The sequence below is a fragment of the Odocoileus virginianus genome, chromosome 31 (genome assembly GCF_023699985.2).
Source record: "Odocoileus virginianus isolate 20LAN1187 ecotype Illinois chromosome 31, Ovbor_1.2, whole genome shotgun sequence".
NCBI classification, from domain to species: Eukaryota; Metazoa; Chordata; class Mammalia; order Artiodactyla; family Cervidae; genus Odocoileus; species Odocoileus virginianus.
The window spans coordinates 28,299,347-28,321,170 of NC_069704.1; the positions used below are offsets into that span (position 1 = coordinate 28,299,347).

The 21,824-nt window shown below is 37.2% G+C and overlaps 1 protein-coding gene across 7 annotated transcripts in view; it reads right to left on the reverse strand.

Moving 5' to 3' along the window:
- Window positions 1-21,824, reverse strand: part of ERCC6L2 (ERCC excision repair 6 like 2) — a 173,517-nt gene that overhangs the window by 50,761 nt on the left and 100,932 nt on the right. For all 7 annotated transcript variants that reach the window (XM_070459504.1, XM_070459503.1, XM_070459501.1 and 4 more), the window contains exons 13-14: window positions 9,837-9,936; window positions 149-301 (exon numbers count right to left, since the gene is read on the reverse strand). In XM_070459504.1, coding sequence (XP_070315605.1) covers window positions 149-301; window positions 9,837-9,936 — 253 coding nt within the window. The remainder of the gene's footprint in view (window positions 1-148; window positions 302-9,836; window positions 9,937-21,824) is intronic.

A 21,824-nucleotide genomic window follows, 5' to 3' on the forward strand; every position in this document is an offset into this window, starting at 1 on the left:
ATTTCCAATTTCTCTAAAAGTAGAAGTTCTAAATATAGGACTTTTTAAATGAAGAAAACCAAAAATTTCTCTGAAAAGGCACCAGCAATTTTCCTGAGGTAGAAAACCGTGTTTAAAATACTGAAAAGATCAAAGAAAAATTTCACACCTCCAGGATGTCCCTTGTAAGACAAGACCCTTGGGATCTCAGTTTGAAGAGATTATAGACTCCAAAAAGTTCTCCTCGATGCTCTTTTGATCCTTGAACTGCTTCAAAATATCGCTTGGCATTTTCACTTCCAACCACCACACAGTGAAGTTGCTATAACAGAAAAAACACAAGATATTTTTGAAGTGTTTGCTCCAACAATATGTCAGAATTTCCTGGCATTCCCTGTATATACACAGCTTTAGCTCGAGCAGGCAGAATCTCCGTAGGGAGGAAATTTTATTTTAATTTCCCTGGCAGATGTTGCCATTATGGTGAAATAATCTGTCCAGTTTTATTAAAGAACAAAATCTTACATTTCCTATTTTATCTGTTTTCTAACAACTGACTCAAGATGATCTCTCTATGGCCTAGCCACCTGATGTAAAATGTAAAAGGAACACATTTGAAAACACTCTTCTCCTTTCTAAACTCTTACTTCAATAGAAACTACTAAAACTGGAAGAAATAGTCCCTACATCACCAAAGTTAAATTATAATCTAAAGTAGTTATACAATAACCACATTGGTATCAAACTAATTGTGGCCATGGTTACACTGTCAACTAACAGCAAAAATCCAACCATTGTTTAGAAACACTGCATCCCTGAAACAATTGTGAATTCAGCAAGAACACTGACATGGAACCCTTAAAGACATATACCACTTTAGTATCAACTTAATGTGTCTCCTAACTGATTAGATATTTTACTGTATATACTAAATACACTTTGATTAATCCCATGTACACTCTAACTTTTCTTAAAAGAAACGAAGAGTGAAAAATAACCTTAATTCTATTGCTGATGGAAGGATTAGTAAGAAGTTATACTTTGTGATTTTCACCAGACTGATTTGTACTATCAGTTCAGTTCAGTTCAATTCAGTCGCTCAGTCGTGTCCGACTCTTTGTGACCCCACGAACTGCAGCACGCAGGGCCCTATAACTCGTTGTTTTAGGGGCTTCCTTGGTGGCTCAGTGTAAAGAATTCAGCTGCCAAAGCAGGAGATGCGGGTTAGATCCCTGAATTAGGAAGTTCCCCTGGAGAAGGAAACAGCAACCCAACTCCAGTATTCTTGGTATTCCCTGGTGGCTGAGACAGTAAAGAATCTGCCTGCAATGGAGGAGACCTGGGTTCGATCCTTGGGTTGGGAAGATCCCCTGGAGAAGGGAATAGCTACCCATTCCAATATCCTTGGAGCTTCCTCAGTGGTTCAGTGTAAAGAATTCACCTGCCAATGCAGGAAATGCAGGAGACTCAGGTTTGATCCCTGGGTTGGGAAGATCCCCTGGAGGAGGAAATGGAAACTGACTCCAGTACTCTTGTCTGGAAAATTCCATGGACAGAGGAGCCTGGCCAGCTACAGTCTATGGCATCACAGAGAGTCGGACAAACCTGGTGACTGGACAACAACAAGCAGTATTCTTGCCTGAGAAATCCCACGCACAGAGGAACCTGGTGGGCTGGAGCCCAGTGGGTCGTAAAAGAGTCAGAGACTGAACGACAACAGCAAAAACTGCTTTAGGTAACTAAAATTATTCTTACTAATAATAGCTTCTATTTACTGGATATATGTGTAGCATTTTTATATTCTCATTTAACTCCTACGATCCTATATTATCTTCTCCCTTCTAGAAATAAAAGAACTTAAATTTAGAGAAATTAAGTGTCTTTCTCACAGCTGCCCCACTAGGAAGCATCATTTGTAGAATTTATACCTGAGTTTGGCTGAACACAAGATTTATACTTGTATCAATTTCTCATTGCCAGATGTCCCTCTTAAAACAAGGCCCTTGGGACCTAAATTTGAATAAGTTATGGATCAATACACTGATTTGATTAGTTTTATATGTGTCCCCAAAATACAGGTTATAGTCCTGGAAATACATAATCACGACAGAAACTGATTTACTTGATGGCCCAGTTACTGATGATTTTACCCTTGCTACTGACACTTCCTTAAACACTGTATTCCTTAAACACTTCCTTAAAGTCTCTATTGTCAGATGGTTGTACTAAATACAATCACCAAAGTAACTTGTAAGCATTCATCTGAATCTTTGTCTCCTAGCAAAGCTTTATCACAAAATTTATAAAAGACATTATTTTGTACTTAAAATTTAAGTTTTCCAAAGTGGCCCAAGTAAAATTGAAGGCCTGATGCATCCATCTCTAGGGTAACTATAACAAAACCATATTTACAAGTCAAGAGGGTAAGGGGAAAAATATCAGTATTTGGAAAATGTAGCTTCTAGCGTAAGAAAAAACCCATGGAAGGCTACCGAAATGCTTAGACTTCTTCACAATATACAGGATATGCAAGAAGTAAAAAAGGAACATTCACCACGTTAAGAGTACATGACCCCACCCTCCACCTTCAAGGCCAGTAATGAGGCATCTTCACATCGTTCTCCCGGACCCTCTGCTTCTGTCATCATGTTGCCTTCTTCTTCCCTTTTTCTGACCCTACTGCTACCCCCTCCCTTTATAAGGACCCTTGTGATTACAATAGGCCCACCCACATAATCCAGGTGTGTTCAGGGAATTAGGGTGTGGGTATATGTGGAGGACTATTATTCAGCCCACCACAGTAAGGAGGTGCAATAAGCATGATGAGAGCTTGCCAAAATGAGACAGAAGCTCCCTTGAAGGGGTTCTCACTGGTCACAAAATGAAAGTTTGAACATAAAAACAATTCATGATATTCAGTGTGTTCCTAAAATTTGTTACTAAAATACTAGCTCATGAGTCCACACAGATTAAATCAATGGAAGAGAAAGAAAAGCTCTCTTTTTGGTAGAATGCCAACAGATATAAAAGAAGTAATAATGGAAATAGAAAAATCACCATCTGACAAACCATCACAGTGGTAGCTGATTCAGGTAGGAATCATCAATGAACACTAAAGCTGATGAGGAACAGGGTACAGCTGTCCCTCATCCCTTGGTATCAGGGGGACTGGTTCTGGGACCCCCATGTATATCAGAACCATGCATGCTCAAGCTGCTTTTATGAGATGGCCTAGTATCTGCATATAAGCTAAGCATTACCTTCCTATATGCTTTAAATCATCTCTAGATTACTTATAACACCTAATACAATGTAAACTGTGTGTGCAGTGCTGTGCTGTGCTTGGTCGCTCAGTCGTGTCTGATTCTTTGCAGCCCCATGGACTGTATGTAGCCTGCCAGGCTTCTCTGTCCATGGGGATTCTCCAGGCAAGAATACTGGAGTGGGTTACCAGGCCCTCCTTCGGGGATCTTCCCAACCCAGGGATCGAACCTAGGTCTCCCACACTGCAGGCGGATTCTTCACCATCTGAGCCACCGGGGAAGCCCAAGAATACTGGAGTGGGTAGCCTATCCCTTCTCCAGGGGATCTTCCTCACCCAGGAATTAAACTGGGGTCTGCTGCATTGCAGGAAGATTCTTTACCAGCTGAGCTACTAGGGAAGCCCAAACTCTGTGTAAACACATGTAAATACAATGGACAGGGAAGCCTGGTGCAGTCCATGGGGTCACAAAGAGCCGGACACAACTGAGCGACTGAACTGAACTGAACAACATAAATGCCATACAAATAGCTAGTACAGAGCAAATTCAAGTGTCACTTTAATCCACAGCTGTTTGAATCTGTGAAAGAAGAACCATGGAAACAGAGGACTGACTATATTGGCATGGTCTCTGATGATCTTCCCATAAAATATACATTTCAACTTAGAATTGTAAAAAGTGGTAACTCTGCAGTGGAGAAAGCTGGTAGACATGAACTTGACAGGTGATCAAGATTAGCATCACTGGCGGGCCAGGTCATCTAGGCATTAGGTGCCTTCTGACAGTACGATCAGAAGAGCACAGCGCTCTCTGTGCCATTCTTGTGAAAGCTGCTTGTCTTGAGTTGGGACATGAGGAAACAACAAATGGACATGTTGAGAGAAAGTATATACAAGGAAAGGCTTTACTTTTTAAAACTGTCAAGGTCATGAAAGACCAGGAAAGCCTGCGTAACTTAAGGTTGAAGAAAACTTAGGAGACAAAAAAAGAAATGTAATTATGATCCCGGATTGGATTCTGAGCCAGAAGGAGAAACGAGACGTTGCCAGGAAAGTTGATGAAATCTGCATGGGTTCTATGAATTATAAGGTAATGCTGTAAGTGTTAGTTTCTTGATTTGGATACCTACATTTTTGAGAATAGAGTAGGGGATGAAGGAGAAGAAAGCTGCAGAAAAGTATGCAAAACTGAGTGTTTATAATGCATAAAGCTATTTTTATATGTACATATAAACAGAGAAATACAGAGAAGTTAGAGGTGACAAGTTTACAACTTCCAAATGGTTCAGAAAAAGAATAAAGATCATGGCTGAGTGAGAGAAGGAAAAAGCAAATGTGGTAAAATGTTAACAACTGGAGAAGTTGGGTGAAGTTAATTGGGAGTTCTCTGTGCTATTCTTGCAACTCTTTTGTAAATACATATTTACTTCTAAATAAATTACATATACGTGAAAGATGAATTTCTGAATGTCAAACTAGATTGTATGCAATGCTCCAAACCAGAAGGAGCACAGTCATTGTATCACTGTATTTTTTTTTTAAGTATAAAACACCTGAAGATTTTTATGGTAAACAAACGTAAACAAAAACATCAAAGGGCAAGTCTCCCTGAACAATACAGATTATCCCTTATCAATCTAACCAATACTGTAATATTTAGGTTTATCCTTCCTAGAGCTTTTTCAATGCCGTTAGAGCTATCTTTATATACATAAATAGTTTTATAAACAAACACAACTGGTATACATGTTCTGCAAGTTACTTTTTTTGCCCCACTTAAAATGTCTTAAAGATTGTGTCACATAGGTATATTTACTCTATAATCTTTTAAAAAAATTCTTGCTGTTGCAAGGTATTCCATAAAGTGGTATATCAGAATATATGTTATTCTGTTACTGTTAGACATCTAGGCTGTTCTTTTTTTCAATTTTTCAAACAAATACTAACAATTCTGAACATAAATCTTTGTCATTCTTCACTGTGCATATGTGAGAATATTTCTACATTTTAAAGTGCATTTTAAAATGCTGTTAAACTAACTTTTAAAATAAGTGCACGCTGTATTCCAAAAACACTGTATGAGCATCTCTTTAAAAGTATCTCCACCAATAATGAGCAACATTAATCTCCCCAACTCCCTAAAAAATACCCCATAGAAAAAAAAGTCTTTTGCAGAACATGTAGAACGCAATCTTATTTTATTTTGTATTTCTCAATTGTAAGTGTGGTTAAGCATCTTTTCATATGCATTATGTATATATTAGTATTTTTTCTTCACTAAAATGTCTAATCATAGTCTTTTTATTGGTTTGTAGGAGTTCTTTATATATTATAGATGCTAATCCTTTGTTTATTTATAGCAAATATTTCCTCCTGAGTGTCCTTTAATTTGGCTTATACTTCCTTTGTCATATAGAAGTTTCATATAAAAATGTAGTCAAATTTGCAAAATTTGCCTTAGAGGCTGCATCAGTATCCTAAGGCTGCTGTAACAAAGTACCGTAAACCACATGGTATAAAACAACAGAAATTTATTCTCTCTCAGTTCTGGAGTCTAAGTCTGAAATCAAGATACTGGCAGGGCCATACTCTCTCTGAAAGTTCTAAGGGAAGGAAAATCCTTCCTTTCTTTTTCCTAGTTTCTGGTAGTTGCAGGCAATCCTACGCATTCCTTGGTTCGCGGCTTTATCACTCCAGTCTTTGCCTCTATCATTACATGGCATCCTCCTTCTGTGTTTGTCTGCATCCAAATTTCCCTTTTGTAAGAATATCAGTCATACCAGAATTTAGGGCCCACCCTAATAGAGTATAACATTATTTAACTAGATTACATCAGCAAAGATCTTACTTCCAAGTAAGATCCCATTCACAGCTACCAGAGGTTATGGACTTCACCATGTTTTTTATTTCATTTTTTTGTGGTGGTGGGGGGGGGGGCACAATTCAACTTCTAACAGAGGCTTTGTTAAAGATTTTTACGTTTATGCTCATGAGACATATTTGTCTATAATTTTCTGTTCTTTTAATGTCTTTGCCAATTTTGGCTTCAGTATTCTTCTATCTTTCTAAAGTAGGCTGGAATTGTTCTCTTCTCTGTTCTCAAGAAGAATATTAAACGTTTGGTATAATTCACTACCAAAGGAAAAGTTTCCACCACTGTGGAAAACTTTTGAATTAAAAATTCATTCACATTCTCTGACAACACAGAGCTATAATTTCCCCTCACTGTAAGTTACTGCTCCTAAATACCCAATATTGCTAAAAACAATTAGGTATCTACCTAATTCTAGTACTCTTATAATTTTTTTTCCTCTCCATAAAGTTTATTTCTGGGAATTTTAAGGATTTATCTCTTTATCTTTGGTATTTTACAATTATAAAAAGACAATCTAAGTGTGGATCTATTTTCATTTATCCTATTTAGCACTCAGTAGGCTCATATAATCGATGGACTCTTATTTTCTACTACTTAAAAGTTTCATCCTTTATTTGGGCTTCTTTCTCCTGTTAACTTCTTCAACTATAAGACTGACACTGAAAGTCCTAGATGTAACCTTCATTTCTCCTAAGTTTTCTTACATGTATTCTATCTCTGTCTTTTTGCTCTGTTATCTAGAAGAACTGTGTGGCTCATTTTTTTAGATGAAACTTTGCTCTTTGATATTCAGCCTATTGCTGGAGTTTTTCTTTTTTTAGAGTCTGGCAATTCTTTATTTTTTTTTTTTGACTGTAGCTTTTATATTTTTAGGACATTTTTAAGGGGAAGATAGTTTAATATTACATCAGCTTATCCTTCATGATGGAGTTTTTCATTTTCTGGCTCTCTAATGGATTTTTTTCTAGTAGTCTTTTCTTATTTCCAGGATCCTATAACCTCACTTACCTTTTGAATACTTATAGTTTTTAAAAAATCTTCTACTCTTTTCTATTACTTTTGTTTTCTCTGATGTTATTTTTTCAGTGCCTATAATAGTTCCTAGGGGATTCCCAGGTAGAACAGTGATAAAGACTCTGCCTGCCAATGCAGGAGATACCAGAGACATGGGTTGGGAAGTTCCCCTGGAGGAAGAAATGACAATCCACTCCAGAATTCTTGCTGGAAAAATTCCATAGAGAGAGGAGTCTGGCAGGCTACAGTCCAAGGGGTTGAAGAGAGTCAAATACAACACGCACATATTAGTTCCTGTATCTCTTGTAACAAATTAGCATAAACTCGATGGCTTAAAACAATAGAAATTTATTCTCCTACAGGAGGCTGTAAGTCTGGTATCAGTATCACTGGAATAAAATCAAGCTTTGCAGAGCCACGTTCTCTTCCCAAGCTCTAGAGGAGGATCCACTCTTTGCCTCTTTTCACTTCCGGCGGCTGTCAGCATTCCTTAGTTTGTGACTACCTAGCTCTAATCTCTGCCTCTGTGGTACACTGCCTTCTCTTCTGTCTGTATCAGATTTCCCTTTGCTTCTTATTTATAAAAACACTTGTGACTTAGGGCCCATCTCAAAAAATCCTTAATCACATCTGCAAAGATCCTTTTCTCCATATAAAGTAACATTTACAGGTTCCAGGGATTAGGACCTGGTATCTCTGAGGGACACTTTCATAGTGTTTATTTTCCAAAACTGTTCCATACTAACTATTTGGGGGGGGAGGGGGTTTCATCTGACTTCAAATGTCTTACATGCTTATCTAGGCCAACTGCAATAATTATTTAAAGCAGGGAGCAGGTGGAGGGGTTTGTAGGCATCTTATTTTGGACTTTCTTCTCTATTTCAGCAAAAATTTGGAGCTTTGCTTCTTTCCGTCCAGTATTTCTATGTTTTGTTCCTAGTTGAGAGCAGACATTTCCATTGGCTGCAGTTTGGTACAATGGGGGAAAGATCATGTTAGATTATTAATAATTCCCCAAAGAGGGGGCATTATACTTAACCCAAGGCTCCTTTCTTTTTTTAGTATCTATGACTCTAAGCTTGGAATATTCATAAGTTGCACCTATCTTTTCCAGTAATCTTCTCATGACTGATTTCTTCCTTTAATCTGATCTCAGCTGCCCTTTGTCTTTCAGGGTTCCTTATCATTTCCGGCCCACAGAGAAAACTCTTGTGCTTTCCAATATTTTTATAGGTTTTTTCAAACATTATTTTAGATCCTGCCCAACCCCCCAGGAGATCTGAGAACACTTGTGAGGCTAGAATGTGTTTGTCATTTGCACCCTTGGTTCAAAATCTAATCAATCAATCTTTTAATCACATTTATGCCATTTCTCACATGATGGCCACCTTATCTTTATTTGTGCCTACCAAGTTGTATGGCTGAATGTTCCCTAAGGTTTATTTTAATAAGCAATTAGATCATACAAACTTCTGAAAACTTTAATTACTTTCATGTTCTGAAGACTTTTTATTACATATTATTATGTAACAGACCAAATAGACAAAAGGAAATATATATAATGGGATTGAGAAAAGAGTCTTGTGACAAGTCAAAGATAGTATTTTAAAGAGCTGCTCCAAGGATGCAAAAAATAATATTCTACTTTTTTCCAAGATTACTTAAATATGTCTGAAAAGATAATTTTCAGGCATTGTGCTACACCAAAGAACAAAAAGATTAAAAGTTTCTTACAGAGCTAAATGCTTTAAGAAAAACAAAAATTTCTGTGTACAATTCTACTTTTAGAATTAAGAAAATAGCATAAATTTAAGGTTGGATCATTCTTAGGTTAACTACCACCACATGTAGCAGATGTTTGCTTTTAAACAGATTCCAACTAAATATATAGGGAGTAATTCAAATTTAACATTTATAATTAAACTTGAACCTCATTCCAGATCTTCTCAAGTGGGCAGTTATAGACTAAATAAACTTTGTTTAGAGGAATAAATGGAGCAGTAATTGATACCCTAAGGATATCACAGAGTTAATGCAATTTTAGATGAATATTAAAAACACCAGCACAGTAGTTACTATACTCGAGTTCTATTCCTATGATTCCATTTATTGGAGCATCCTGGGTCCTGGTTTCATTATATACAACATGAAACCTTTGTATTAGATATCTCTGTGGTATTCCTCTCCAGTCTTCATGTTAAGGCACATACAGAAAATGGTAACATGTGAATATCTACTCTGAGAAGGAGGATACTCAAGGATGGAGCCTGGCTCAGGTAATCTTGCTGTCCAGAGAGCGGAGGATGTCTGGGTGCCCCAGGACCACATCTGTGGCAAACACTTAGCTGTGACCTTGCTACTCAAACCATGGTCTGTAGACTAGTAGTGCTAGCACTTCCGGGAGCTTGTTAAAAATGCAGAATCTTGGGCTCTACCCAGTACTACTAGATGAGAATCTGTATTTTAAAGATCCCAAGATGATTTGTGTGTACGGTAAAGTATTGCTGTAAGAAACTTTCAGCTCTAAAATTCAATGAACCTAAGAATTAGTTTTATAGAAGTGTATTCTAGAGTATATTTCATCATCTTATTAAATTCATTATTATAGCTAGAAAAAATAAAAATATATTTGTATACAAATTTATTATTAATTTTTTAACACTGACAAATATTAACTTTTGAATAGAAAAAGGGAAATACATTCACCTGCTTGTATACTTGTCGTAAGTACATGATCTCCTCCACGGTTCCCAAGGATATCAGCCTAAGCACTTTGACATCTCTACACTGCCCGATCCTATATGCTCTGTAGAAAAATTAAAAACAAAAGGCAACCAAGATCAAGTGAAATTTCAAGTTCAGGAGGTAGCTTCATGGATATAAAAATGAAACATCATTAAAATTTTAATTGAAAAAAAATCTCATGTTTAGGTATGTGCTGAGCTTTGTGCTTAGTCACTTAGTCGTGTCCGACTCTCTGCGATCCCATGAACCGTAGCCTGCCGGGCTCCTCTGTCCATGTTTACACTGGCTGTATTATTTAATAATAACGTAAAAACAGAAATTCATACAAAAAGGAGTAGAAAACATATACGTATCAACTTCATTTCTGTTATAAACATCACCTTCTACTGTACAAAACTTTTCTTAGATTCAGATTTTTCTTTTATGGTAGTCTTAAGCTTACAAAGGACTCCAAAAAAAACAAAACAAAAAAAAAAAACCCTCTCAAAAACGCAAACTAATCCATAGTGACAGAAAGCAGATCAGTGGTTGCTTGGGAATAGGGGCCTGAGGAGGGGAAAGAGGGATGGATTACCAAGTGGCACAAAGAAAATTTGAAGGGTGATGGATATGCTTACTATTTTGATTGTGGTTATGGGTTCATGCTATATTCTTATATCAAGACTTATCAACTGTACACTTCAAATATGTGCAGTTTATTGTATGTTAACTATACTTCAATGAGACTGTTAAAAAAAAAAACAACAACCCTGAGGGAAAACAGTTAATCAACTGGCAAGCCTAAAGAAACACAGATTTATACCTTTCATATACTGAGATTTCCACACAGTCTGTCTGACTGGATCACTCAGTTGATTAGCACCCCAGGTGTTTTGATATGGACTGCAGTGCTAATTAAAACTCTAACCTGACTCACCACACTGGTTAACTATAGGTACAATCCCTGTCGCTTTTCCCAGGTGGAGGTTTTATTGGATGTTCTGAATGAGATCACCTGCTTCTAAATACCTGTTACAGTCATGGGGGATCATGGGCAAGGCCATACTGCCTCATGCTTGAAAATGTTATAAATTGGGATAAATTTAATTTTGACCTTATAAAGTCACACTATGTTTTTATATTTGGTGCTTCCTCTGCCTCCTTTGCCCATTCCTTCTCCCAGAGAAGGGCTTTTACTAGAGGACATACTGGGGTACTGGAAATCTTGCTGTCCCAGAAAAAAATGAGTGCTCTTGTGGCACAGCAAAGCCAGGGATAAGTTACTGCATTGTCACTTGCATCCTGCAGACTGGATAGAGAGGGGCTCATAATCCCTTTCTCTTCCACAAGGCATTTGGGTCTAAGGATAATGGATCTAAGGAAATGTCCTTTGGTGTAAGTCAACTGTTTGCTGAGTGACAGACTGTGTTAGAACATTTACTCTTTAATCTTTACAGATAAAACCTTGTAACATATTATACTGGGCCCATGCGTCATCAATTTCTAAGTCTATAAAGTACAAATATGTAAAAGGTCTTTAATCATGTAAAGATGAGTGTCAAGAAATTGATATACAGTGTGGAGGTCAGTATCTTCACTTTTCTTCTCAGTTCCTCCAGTCAGAGTCAACAGAAGGAGAGGGAGAAGAAGAGGAATCCTGTTCATTTACTTTTATCATCAACTTTCACTGAATGCCAAAGCAGAGTGAACTGTACTTTGAGGGACCACTGGGATAAGTAAGATAGGCCCCGATGGCCTAGATGAAAAAGAACAAAATTACAACAAATGTTGTTAAGTCAAAAGGAAATGGAAATTTTTCTGTGGTTTTCATTTGACCGTTTTCCTGAGCAGCTGTCTCTGGGAAGAGGCTGGTTGAAAGTCTAGGCTCTGCAAGTCAGACTGCATGGGTTCAAATTTATCCTGTCTTAAGCTGACAACAACTTAATTTCAACTACATTAAACCACCTTTACAGCTCTGCTATCACTCTTTATTTTATTGATGTTACAAATTTTATTTTTATATGCCATGTATTCATGAGCAGAACAGTTATAATTGTTTTTATGCACTTGTCTTTTAAAATTGTATAGAAAATAAGAATTATAACTCAAAGTTAAAATAATACTGATTTTGATGTTTGTCTGTGTATCAATCGGAATTCAGATGACTATTATACCTCTACTGTGGGCAAGAATCCCTTAGAAGAAATGGAGGAGCCCTTGCATTACCCAAGAGTCCAAAATGCAGTACACAAGAGTCAGAAATGTAGTACTTGAGTACAATCTCAAAAACAACAGAATGATCCTGGTTTGTTTCCAAGGCAAATCATTCAATGTCACAGTAATCCAAGTCTATGCACCAACCACCAGTGCTGAAGAAGCTGAAGTTGAATGGCTCTATTAAGATCTACAAGACCTTCTAAAACTATCACCAAAAAAAGATTCCAGCGGACTGGAATGCAAAAATAGGGAATGAAGAGGTATCTGGAGTAACAGGCAAGTTTGGCCTTGGAGTACAAAATGAAGCAGGACAAAGGCTAACAGAGTTTTGCCAAGAGAACATACTGGTCATACCAAACACCCTCTTTCAACAACAAAAGAGAAGACTCTGCCCATCACCAGATGTTCAATATTGAAATCAGATTGACTATATTCTTTGCAGCTGAAAAGGGAGAAGCGCTATACAGTCAGCAAAAACAAGACTGGGAGCTCACTGTGGGTCAGATCATAAACTCCTTATTGCCAAACTCAGACTTAAATTGAAGAAAGTAGGGAAAACCATGAGGCCATTCAGGTAGGACCTAAATTAAATCCTTATGATTATACACTGAAAGTGACAAATAGATTCAAGGGATTAGATCTGATAGACAGAATGTATGAAGAACTATGGATGGAGATTCCTAACACTGTACAGGAGGCAGTAATCAAAACCATCCCCAAGAAAAAGAAATGCAAAAAGGCAAAATGGTTGTCTGATGAGGCCTCACAAATAGCTAAGAAAAGAAGAGAAGTGAAACACAAAGGATAAAAGGATAGATATTCCCATCTGAATGCAGAGTTCCAAAGAAGAGCAAGGAGAGATAAGAAAGCCATCTTAAGTGAACAATGGAAAGAAAGAGAGGAAAACAACAGAATGGGAAAGACTAAAGATCTCTTCAAGAAAATTAGAGATACCAAGGGAACATTTCATGCAAAGATGGGTATAATAAAGGACAGAAACGGTATGGACCTAACAGAAGCAGAAGATACTAAAAAGAGGAGGCAGGAACACACAGATTAATCGTACAAAAAAGGTCATAATGATCCAGATAACCATGACGGTGTGATCACTTACCTAGAGGCAGACATCCAGGAGTGTGAAATCAAGTGGACCTTAGGAAGCATTACTACAAACAAAGCTAGTGAGGGTGATGGAATTCCAGCTGAGCTATTTCAGATCCCAAAAGATGATGCTGTTTAAGTGCTACACTCAATATGCCAGCAAATTTAGAAAACTCAGCAGTGGCCACAGGACTGGAATAGGTCAGGTTTCATTCCAATCTCAAAGAAGGGTAATGCCAAAGAATATTCAAACTGCAGCACAATTGTACTCATCTACCATGCTAGTAAAGTGAAAGTCACTTAGTTGTGTCCGACTCTTTGCAACCCCATGGACTATACAGTCCCTGGAATTCTCTAGGCCAGAATACTGGAGTGGGTAGGCTTTCCCTTCTCTAGGGGATCTTCCCAACCCAGGGGTCGAACCCAGGTCTCCCATATTGCAGGTGGATTCTTTACCAGCTGAGTCACAAGGAAAGCCCACCATGCTAGTAAGAGAATGCTCAAAATCCTTCAGGCTAGGCTTTAACAGTACATGAACCGAGAACTTCCAGATGTACAAGTTAGATTTAGAAAAGGCAGAAGAGCCAGAAATCAAATTGCCAACATCCATGAGATCACAGAAAAAGCAAGGGAATTTAAAAAAAAAATCTACTTCTGCTTCATTGACTACATTAAAGATTTTGACTGTGTGGATCACAACAAGCTATGGAAAATTCTTCAAGAGATGGGAATACCAGACCACCTTTCCTGCCTCCAGAGAAACCTGTATACAGGTCAAGAAGCAACAGTTAAAACCAGGCATGGAACAATGAACTGGTTCAAAATTGGGAAAGGAGTATGTCAAGGTTGTATACTGTCACCTTGCTTATTTGATGTCTGTGTAGAGTACATCATGTGAAATGCTGGGCAGAAGGAAGCTCAAGCTGGAATCAAGATTGCTGTGGGAAATATCAATGATCTCAGATATGCAGATGATACCACCCTAATGGCAGGAAGTGAAGAGGAACTAAAGAACCTCTTGATGAAGGTGAAAGAGGAAAGGGAAAAAGCTGGCTTAAAACTCAACATTAAAAAACTAAGACCATGGCATCCAGTCCCATCACTTCATGAAAAACAGATGTGGAAAAAATAGATACAATGACAGACTTTATTTTCTTGGGCTCCAAAATCACTGTAGACGGTGCTGCCATAAAATTAAAAGATGCTTGCAAATCACTGTAGACGGTGCTGCCATAAAATTAAAAGATGCTTGCTTCTTGGAAGAAAGCTATGACAAACCTACAGCAGAGACATCACTTTGCCAACAAAGTTCCTTATGGTCAAAGCTATAGTTTTTCCAGTAGTTATGTATTAATGTGAGAGTAGGACCATAAAGATGGCTGAGCACCAAAGTATTGATGCTTTTGAACTGTGGTGATGGAGAAGACTCTTGAGAGTCTCTTGGACAGCAAGGAGATCAAACTAGTCAATCCTAAAGGAAATCAACCCTGAATATTCATTGGAAGGACTGATGCTGAAGCTGAAGCTCCAATACACTGATCACCTGATGGGAAGAGCTGACTCACTGGAAAAGACCCTGATGCTGGGAAAGATTGAGGGCAATAGGAACAGGGAGCGACAGAGGATAAGATGGTTGAATGGCATCATCAACTCAATGGACAGGAGTTTGAGCAAACTCTGGGATATGGTGAAAGACAGGGAAGCCTGGCATGCTGCAGTCCATGAGGTTGCAAAGAGCTGGATGGGACTGAAGGACTGAACAACAACATGACATTGAGTTATCAGAGTCCCTTCATCTGAAATTGAAACTCTCTCCCAAACACTTTACATATCAATAGAACAGAATAAAGAGCCCAGAAATAAACTCATGCACCTGTAGACAACTAATCTATGACAAAGATGGCAAAAATATATAATGGACAAATAGTCTCTTCAACAAGTGGTTCTTGGAAAACTGAACAGCCACATGGAAAACAATGAGAACAGAACATTTCCTCACCACCAACAAAATAATCAAAATGTATTAAAGACCTAAATCTATGTTCTGAAACCATAAAATTCCTAGAAGAGAACAGAGAACAATCTATGATATAAACTATATCAACTGTTTTTAGATCAGTTTCCTAAGGCAAGGGAAACAACAGCAAACATAAACAAATTAAATTTAATTAAACTTACAAGGTATTGCACAGCAAAGGAAACCATTGACAAAATGAGACAATGACCTAAGGAATGGGAGAAAATATTTGCAAATGATGTGACCAACACGGGGTTATTATCTAAAAAATATAAATAGCTCATACAACTGAGTATCAAAAAAGCAATGTCAAAAAACCAAACCACCCAATCAAAAATGGGGCAGACAACCTGCAGAGAAATCTTCCTAAGAAGCTAACAGGAACCTGAAAAGATGGTCAATGTCACTAATTATTAGAGAAATGCAAATCAAAGCCAAAATGAGCTATCGGCTAACACCTCTTAGAATAGCTGTCATCACAAGACCACAAACAACTGTTGGCAAGGATGGAGAAAAAAAAGGAACCCTTGTACACTACTGGTAGGAATGTAAATCGGTGCAGACACTATGGGAAACAGTATGGAGATTCCTCCAAAAACTAAAAATAGAACTGTGATATGATCTAGCAATCCCACTTTTGTGTATATATCTAAAAAAAATGAAAACACTAATTTAAATAGACTCACGCACTCCAATGTCCATAGAAGTATTAACTACAAAAGCCAAGGTATGGAAGCAATCCAGCGTCCATCAACATACAAATGGATAAAGATGTGGTATACATATAAGAATAGATTATTGTTGTTGTTCAGTCACCCAGTCATATCCGACTTTTTGTGACCCCATGGACTGCAGCACACCAGGCCTCCCTGTCCGTTACTATCTCCTGAAGTTTGTCAAGTTCATGTCCATTGCATCAGTGATGCCATCCAGCCATCTCATCCTCTGACGCCCTCTTCTTCTGCCCTCAATCTTTCCCAGCACCAGGGACCTTTCAAATGAGTTGGCTATTCACATCACATAACCAAAATACTGGAGCTTCAGCTTCAGTATCAGTCCTTCCAATGAATACTCAAGGTTGATTTCCCTTATGATTGACTGGTTTGATCTCCCTGCTGTCCAAGGGACTTTCAGGAGTCTTCTCCACCAAAATTTGAAGGCATCAATTCTTTGGTGCTCTGCCTTCTTTACGGTCCAGCTCTCACAACTGTACATCACCACTGGGAAGACCACAGCCCTGACTATACAGGGCAGGCAGAGTAATGTCTCTGCTTTTCAACACACTGTCTAGGTCTGTCATAGCTTTCCTATGGATTATTTCTCAGCCATGAAAAAGAATGAAATTCTGCCAATTACAGCATCATGGATGAACCTAGAGAACATTATGCTTACTGAATTAAATCAGAGAAAGAAAAATACTATATGATATCACTTAGATGTGGAACCTAAGAAATAAAACAAATGAATACATATATAGGAAAACAGAAACACAATTACAAAAACAGAAAACAAGTGTTTGCCCCTGGGGTCAGGGAAGGGGATAGGGACAAGATAGGGTAATGGGATTAAGAAATACAAACTACTGTATATAAAATAGATTAGCAACAAGAAGATATTGCATAGTACAGGGAATTATAGCCATTATCTTGTAATAACTTTCAATGAAGTACAATCTGTAAAAATATTGAATCACTATCTGACCCAAAACTAATATAATACTGTAAATCAACAATACTTTGTTTATAGAACACAATATGTTATATGTCAGTTACACTGCAATAATAAAAATAAAAAATACAACTTTAAAATATACTAAAATGAACTGACAGTTGATCATATGATACAGAAGAATGGATCAGTGAGCTGGCAGACACAGCAGTGGAAATCACTGAAGCTGAACAGAAAAAGGAAAAACAATAAAAAGTAAGAAGGACAGTTTGAGACCTCTGGAGCTATATGAAACATACTAGCATTCACATAATAGGGGTCCCAGAGAAAGGGGCAGAGGCCATATTTGAAGACATAGCTGTAAAATTCCCTAACTTGGAAAAAAAGATATTCAGGTCCAGAAAGCGCAAAAAGTTCCAAATAGGACCAAACCAAACAGGATCACACCAAGAAATGTTGTAATTAAAATGTCAAAAATTAAAGATAAAGAGAAAAAGGAAAAGCAACAAGTTATATACCAAGGCAAATCCATAATGCTATGAGCATTGTGGAGAAACGGTGCAGGCCAGAAGGGAGTGACACAATATACTTAAAGTGATGAAAGGGAAAAACCTACAAATAAGAATATTCTAATTAGCAAAGCTTTCATATAGATCTGGAGAGATCAAAAGTTTCACAGATAAGTAAAAGCTAAGAGTTCTGTGCCACCAAACCAAATTCCAAGCAATGTTACAGAGACTTTTCTGTGTGAAAAAGAAAAGGCCACAACTAGATACATGAAAATTACGGAAGGAAAAAATCTCACTGGTAAAGGCAAATATACAGTAAAGGTAGTAAATCAACTATGTATAAAGCTATTAGGAAGGTTAAAAGGCAAAAGTAGTAGAATTATGTATATCCATAAAAGTAGTTAAGGGACACACAAAACAAAAAGATATAAAATATGATGTAAAAAATAATAAACATTCTGGGGGGGGAAGAGTAAACATTTAGGGTTGTTAAGTGTGTGTGAACTTAAAAGATCAGCAACTTAAAATAATCATTAAACTTAAAAGCTTTTTCACAACAAAGGAAACTATAAGCAAGGTGAAAAGACAGCCTTCAGAATGGGAGAAAATAATAGCAAATGAAGAAACAGACAAAGGATTAATCTCAAAAATATACAAGCAACTCCTCCAGCTCAACTCCAGAAAAATAAATGACCCAATCAAAAAATGGGCCAAAGAACTAAACAGACATTTCTCCAAAGAAGAAATAGAGATGGCTAACAAACACATGAAAAGATGCTCAACATCACTCATTATCAGAGAAATGCAAATCAAAACCACAATGAGGTACCATTACACGCCAGTCAGAATGGCTGCTATCCAAAAGTCTACAAGCAATAAATGCTGGAGAGGGTGTGGAGAAAAGGGAACCCTCCTACACTGTTGGTGGGAATGCAAACTAGTACAGCCACTATGGAGAACAGTGTGGAGATTCCTTAAAAACTGGAAATAGAACTGCCATACGACCCAGCAGTACCACTCCTGGGCATACACACTGAGGAAACCAGATCAGAAAGAGACACGTGCACCCAATGGTCATCGCAGCACTGTTTATAATGGCCAGGACATGGAAGCAACCTGGATGCCCATCAGCAGACGAATGGATAAGAACGATAAACACCAATACACCAGAAAGATAAACACCAATACAGTATACTAATGCATATATATGGAATTTAAAAAGATGGTAACGATAACCCTATATGCAGGACAGAAAAAGAGACACAGATGTATAGAACAGACTTTTGGACTCTGTGGGAGAAGGCGAGGGTGGGATGATCTGAGAGAATAGCATTGAAACATGTATATTATCAAGTGTGAAACAGATCACCAGCCCAGGTTGGATGCATGAGACAAGTGCTCAGGGCTGGTGCACTGGGATGACCCAAAAGGATGGGATGGGGAGGGAGGTGGGAGGGGGGATCAGGATGGGGAACACATGTAAATCCATGGCTGATTCATGTCAATGTATGGCAAAAACCACTACAATACTGTAAAGTAATTAGCCCCCAACTAATAAAAATAAATGAAAAAAAAATCATGTACATAGACAGTTGTTGTTTAGTCGCTAAGTCATGTCTGACTCTGACTGTAGCCTGCCAGGCTCCCCTCTCTCCATGGGATTTCCCAGGCAAGAATACTGGAGTGGGTTGCCATTTCCTCCTCCAGGGAATCTTCTTGACCAGGGATCGAACCCATGCCTCCTGCCTTGGCAGGCTAATTCTTTACCATGAGCCATTAGGGAAGCCCCATAAATAGACAGAGTGCTCTATTAAATCTTAGAGTAGCCACAAACCAAAAATCTAAACATATGGAAAAAAGAGAAAGGAATACCAACGTAACACTAGATATACCTATCAAAGCACAAAGAAGGTAACAAAAGAAGAAAGGAATAAAAAAGAACTACAGAAACAACCACAGCACAAGAAAATGTAAAGGAGAACATATCTATCAATAACTACTTTAAAAGAACATGGACTAAATGCTGCAATCAAAAGACACAGAGTAGCTGGATGGATACAAAAACAAGAGCCATCTATATGCTACCTGTAAGAGGCTCACTCTTGAGTTACAGACACGCAGACTGAAACTGAGGAGATGGGAAAGGATATTCCTTCCAAATGCAAAAGCAAAGAAAACTGGGTAGCAACACACACCAGAAAAAATAAGACTTTAAAACAAAGATTGCAGAAGTGACAAAGACATTACATAATGATCAAGGGATCAATTCAAGAAGGAGGTGTAACAATTGTAAATGCATATGCATCTGGCAAAGAAGTACCTACATACATAAAGCAAATATTAACAGACATAAAAGGAGAGACTGATAGTAACACTATTAATAGTAGGGAACTTTAACACCCCACTGACATTACTGAGGTTAGTGAACATCCAGAAAGAAAATGAATTAGGAAACACTGATCTTAAACAACATATTATACCAGATGGACTAAATAGATAAAGATAGAATATTTCATCCAAAAGCAGAAGAATGACCTTTGTTTCAAGTTCACACGGAACACTGTCCAGGACAGACCATATGTTATGCAACAAAACAAGTAAATTTAGTAAATTTTAGATTGGAATCATATCAAGCATCTTTTTCTGACCATAACCATAGAGAGGATAAATCAACCAGCTAAAAACAAATCTGCAAAAACACAACTATGTGAGTTTAAACAATACATTATTAAAAAAACAATGAATCACTGAAGAAATCCATGAACAAATAAAAATATACCTGCAGACAAATGAAACTGGAAACACAATGATCCAAAATGTATGAGATTCAGTAAGAGCAGTTTCAAGGCTTATACCATTACAAGCTTCCCTCAAGAAACAAGAAAAAACCCAAATGAAAAACCTAAACCTAACTTACACCTCAAGGAACTAGAAAAAGAACAAAACTGAAAGTTAGTGAAGGAAAAAAATAAACATCAGAGCAGAAATAAATGACACAGAGACTAAAAAATTTGAACAGATTAATGAAACTAGGAGCTGGTTCTTCAAAAGGATAACAAAAATTGATTTAGCCAGATTCTTCAAGGAAAAAAGGGAGAAAACTAAAATCAATAAAATCAGAAATGAAAATGGAGAAGTCACAACTGACATCACAGAAATACAAAGGATCATAAAAGATTACTACAATTATACACCAATATAGTGAATAACTAAGAAATGAACAAAATAGTAGAAATGAATCTCAAGACTGAACCATGAACAAACAGAAATTTTGAACAGACTAATTACTAGTAATAATATTGAATTGATAATCAAAAAACTACCAACAACAAAGAAGTCTAGGATCAGACAGCTTCACAGATAAATTCAACATTCAGAGAAGAGTTAACACTATCTTTCTCAAACTACTCTCATTTTGAACTCATTCTATGAGGTCAGCATTGCCCTGATACCAAAACCAGACAAACATATCATAAAAATCACATATAGTATCACTGATGAACACAGAAGCAAAAATCCTCAACAAAATGTAGCAAACTGAATTCAACAACACGTTAAAAGGATCATACATCATGATCAAGTGAGATTTATCCCAGGGATGCAAGGGATTCAATATCTGCAAATCAACTGATATACCATGTTAACATATAGAAGAATAAAAATTATATTAATAAATGTGGAAAAAGCTTTCAACAAAATTTAACACCCATTTATGATAAAAAAAAAAAAACTCAATAAACTGAAAATAGAGGGAACATGCCCCAACATAAAAAAGGCCATATATGATAAGGCCACAGCTAACAATATACTCAAACCCAAGTTAGAGGGGAAGAAGTAAAACTCAGTGTTTATAGATGATGACACTATATACAGAAAATCCTAAAGATGCAAGAAAAAAATATTACAGCTCATCAATGAATCTGGTAAAGCTGCAGAATACAAAATTAATATACAGAAGTCTGTTGCATTTTATACATTAAAAATGCTCTATTAGAGAAATAACAAAAATCTCATTTACAATCATATCAAAAAGAATAAAATATCTAGAAATAAATTTAACTAAAGAGGTAAAAGAATTGTATTCAGAAAACTTTCAGACAATGATGAAATGGACAGCATAAGAAAGCTGGGTTTCTGGCCTTCCTGGTAGCTCAGGCAGTAGAGAAAGCCGGGTTTCCATGCTTTATAATCTGGTGCAAACAACCATTGTAAGAGTATTTTGTCAGTCTGATTTCCCACTTATTTATAAAATTTATGAAATGATTCTTCCAGTTTTGATCAAGGAGCTCATGTTATAGGTCAATCCCTTTTTATGTACAAAGTATGGGACAGGAATCTGTTTTAGAGTCAGCACATTAATTTCCTGGAATGATGTACTCTGGTCTACTCTCATATCCTGAAGTTGCTGATCACATGCTTGTAAATTCTCCATGCTCTCCAGTTGACTTTGGATTGTGG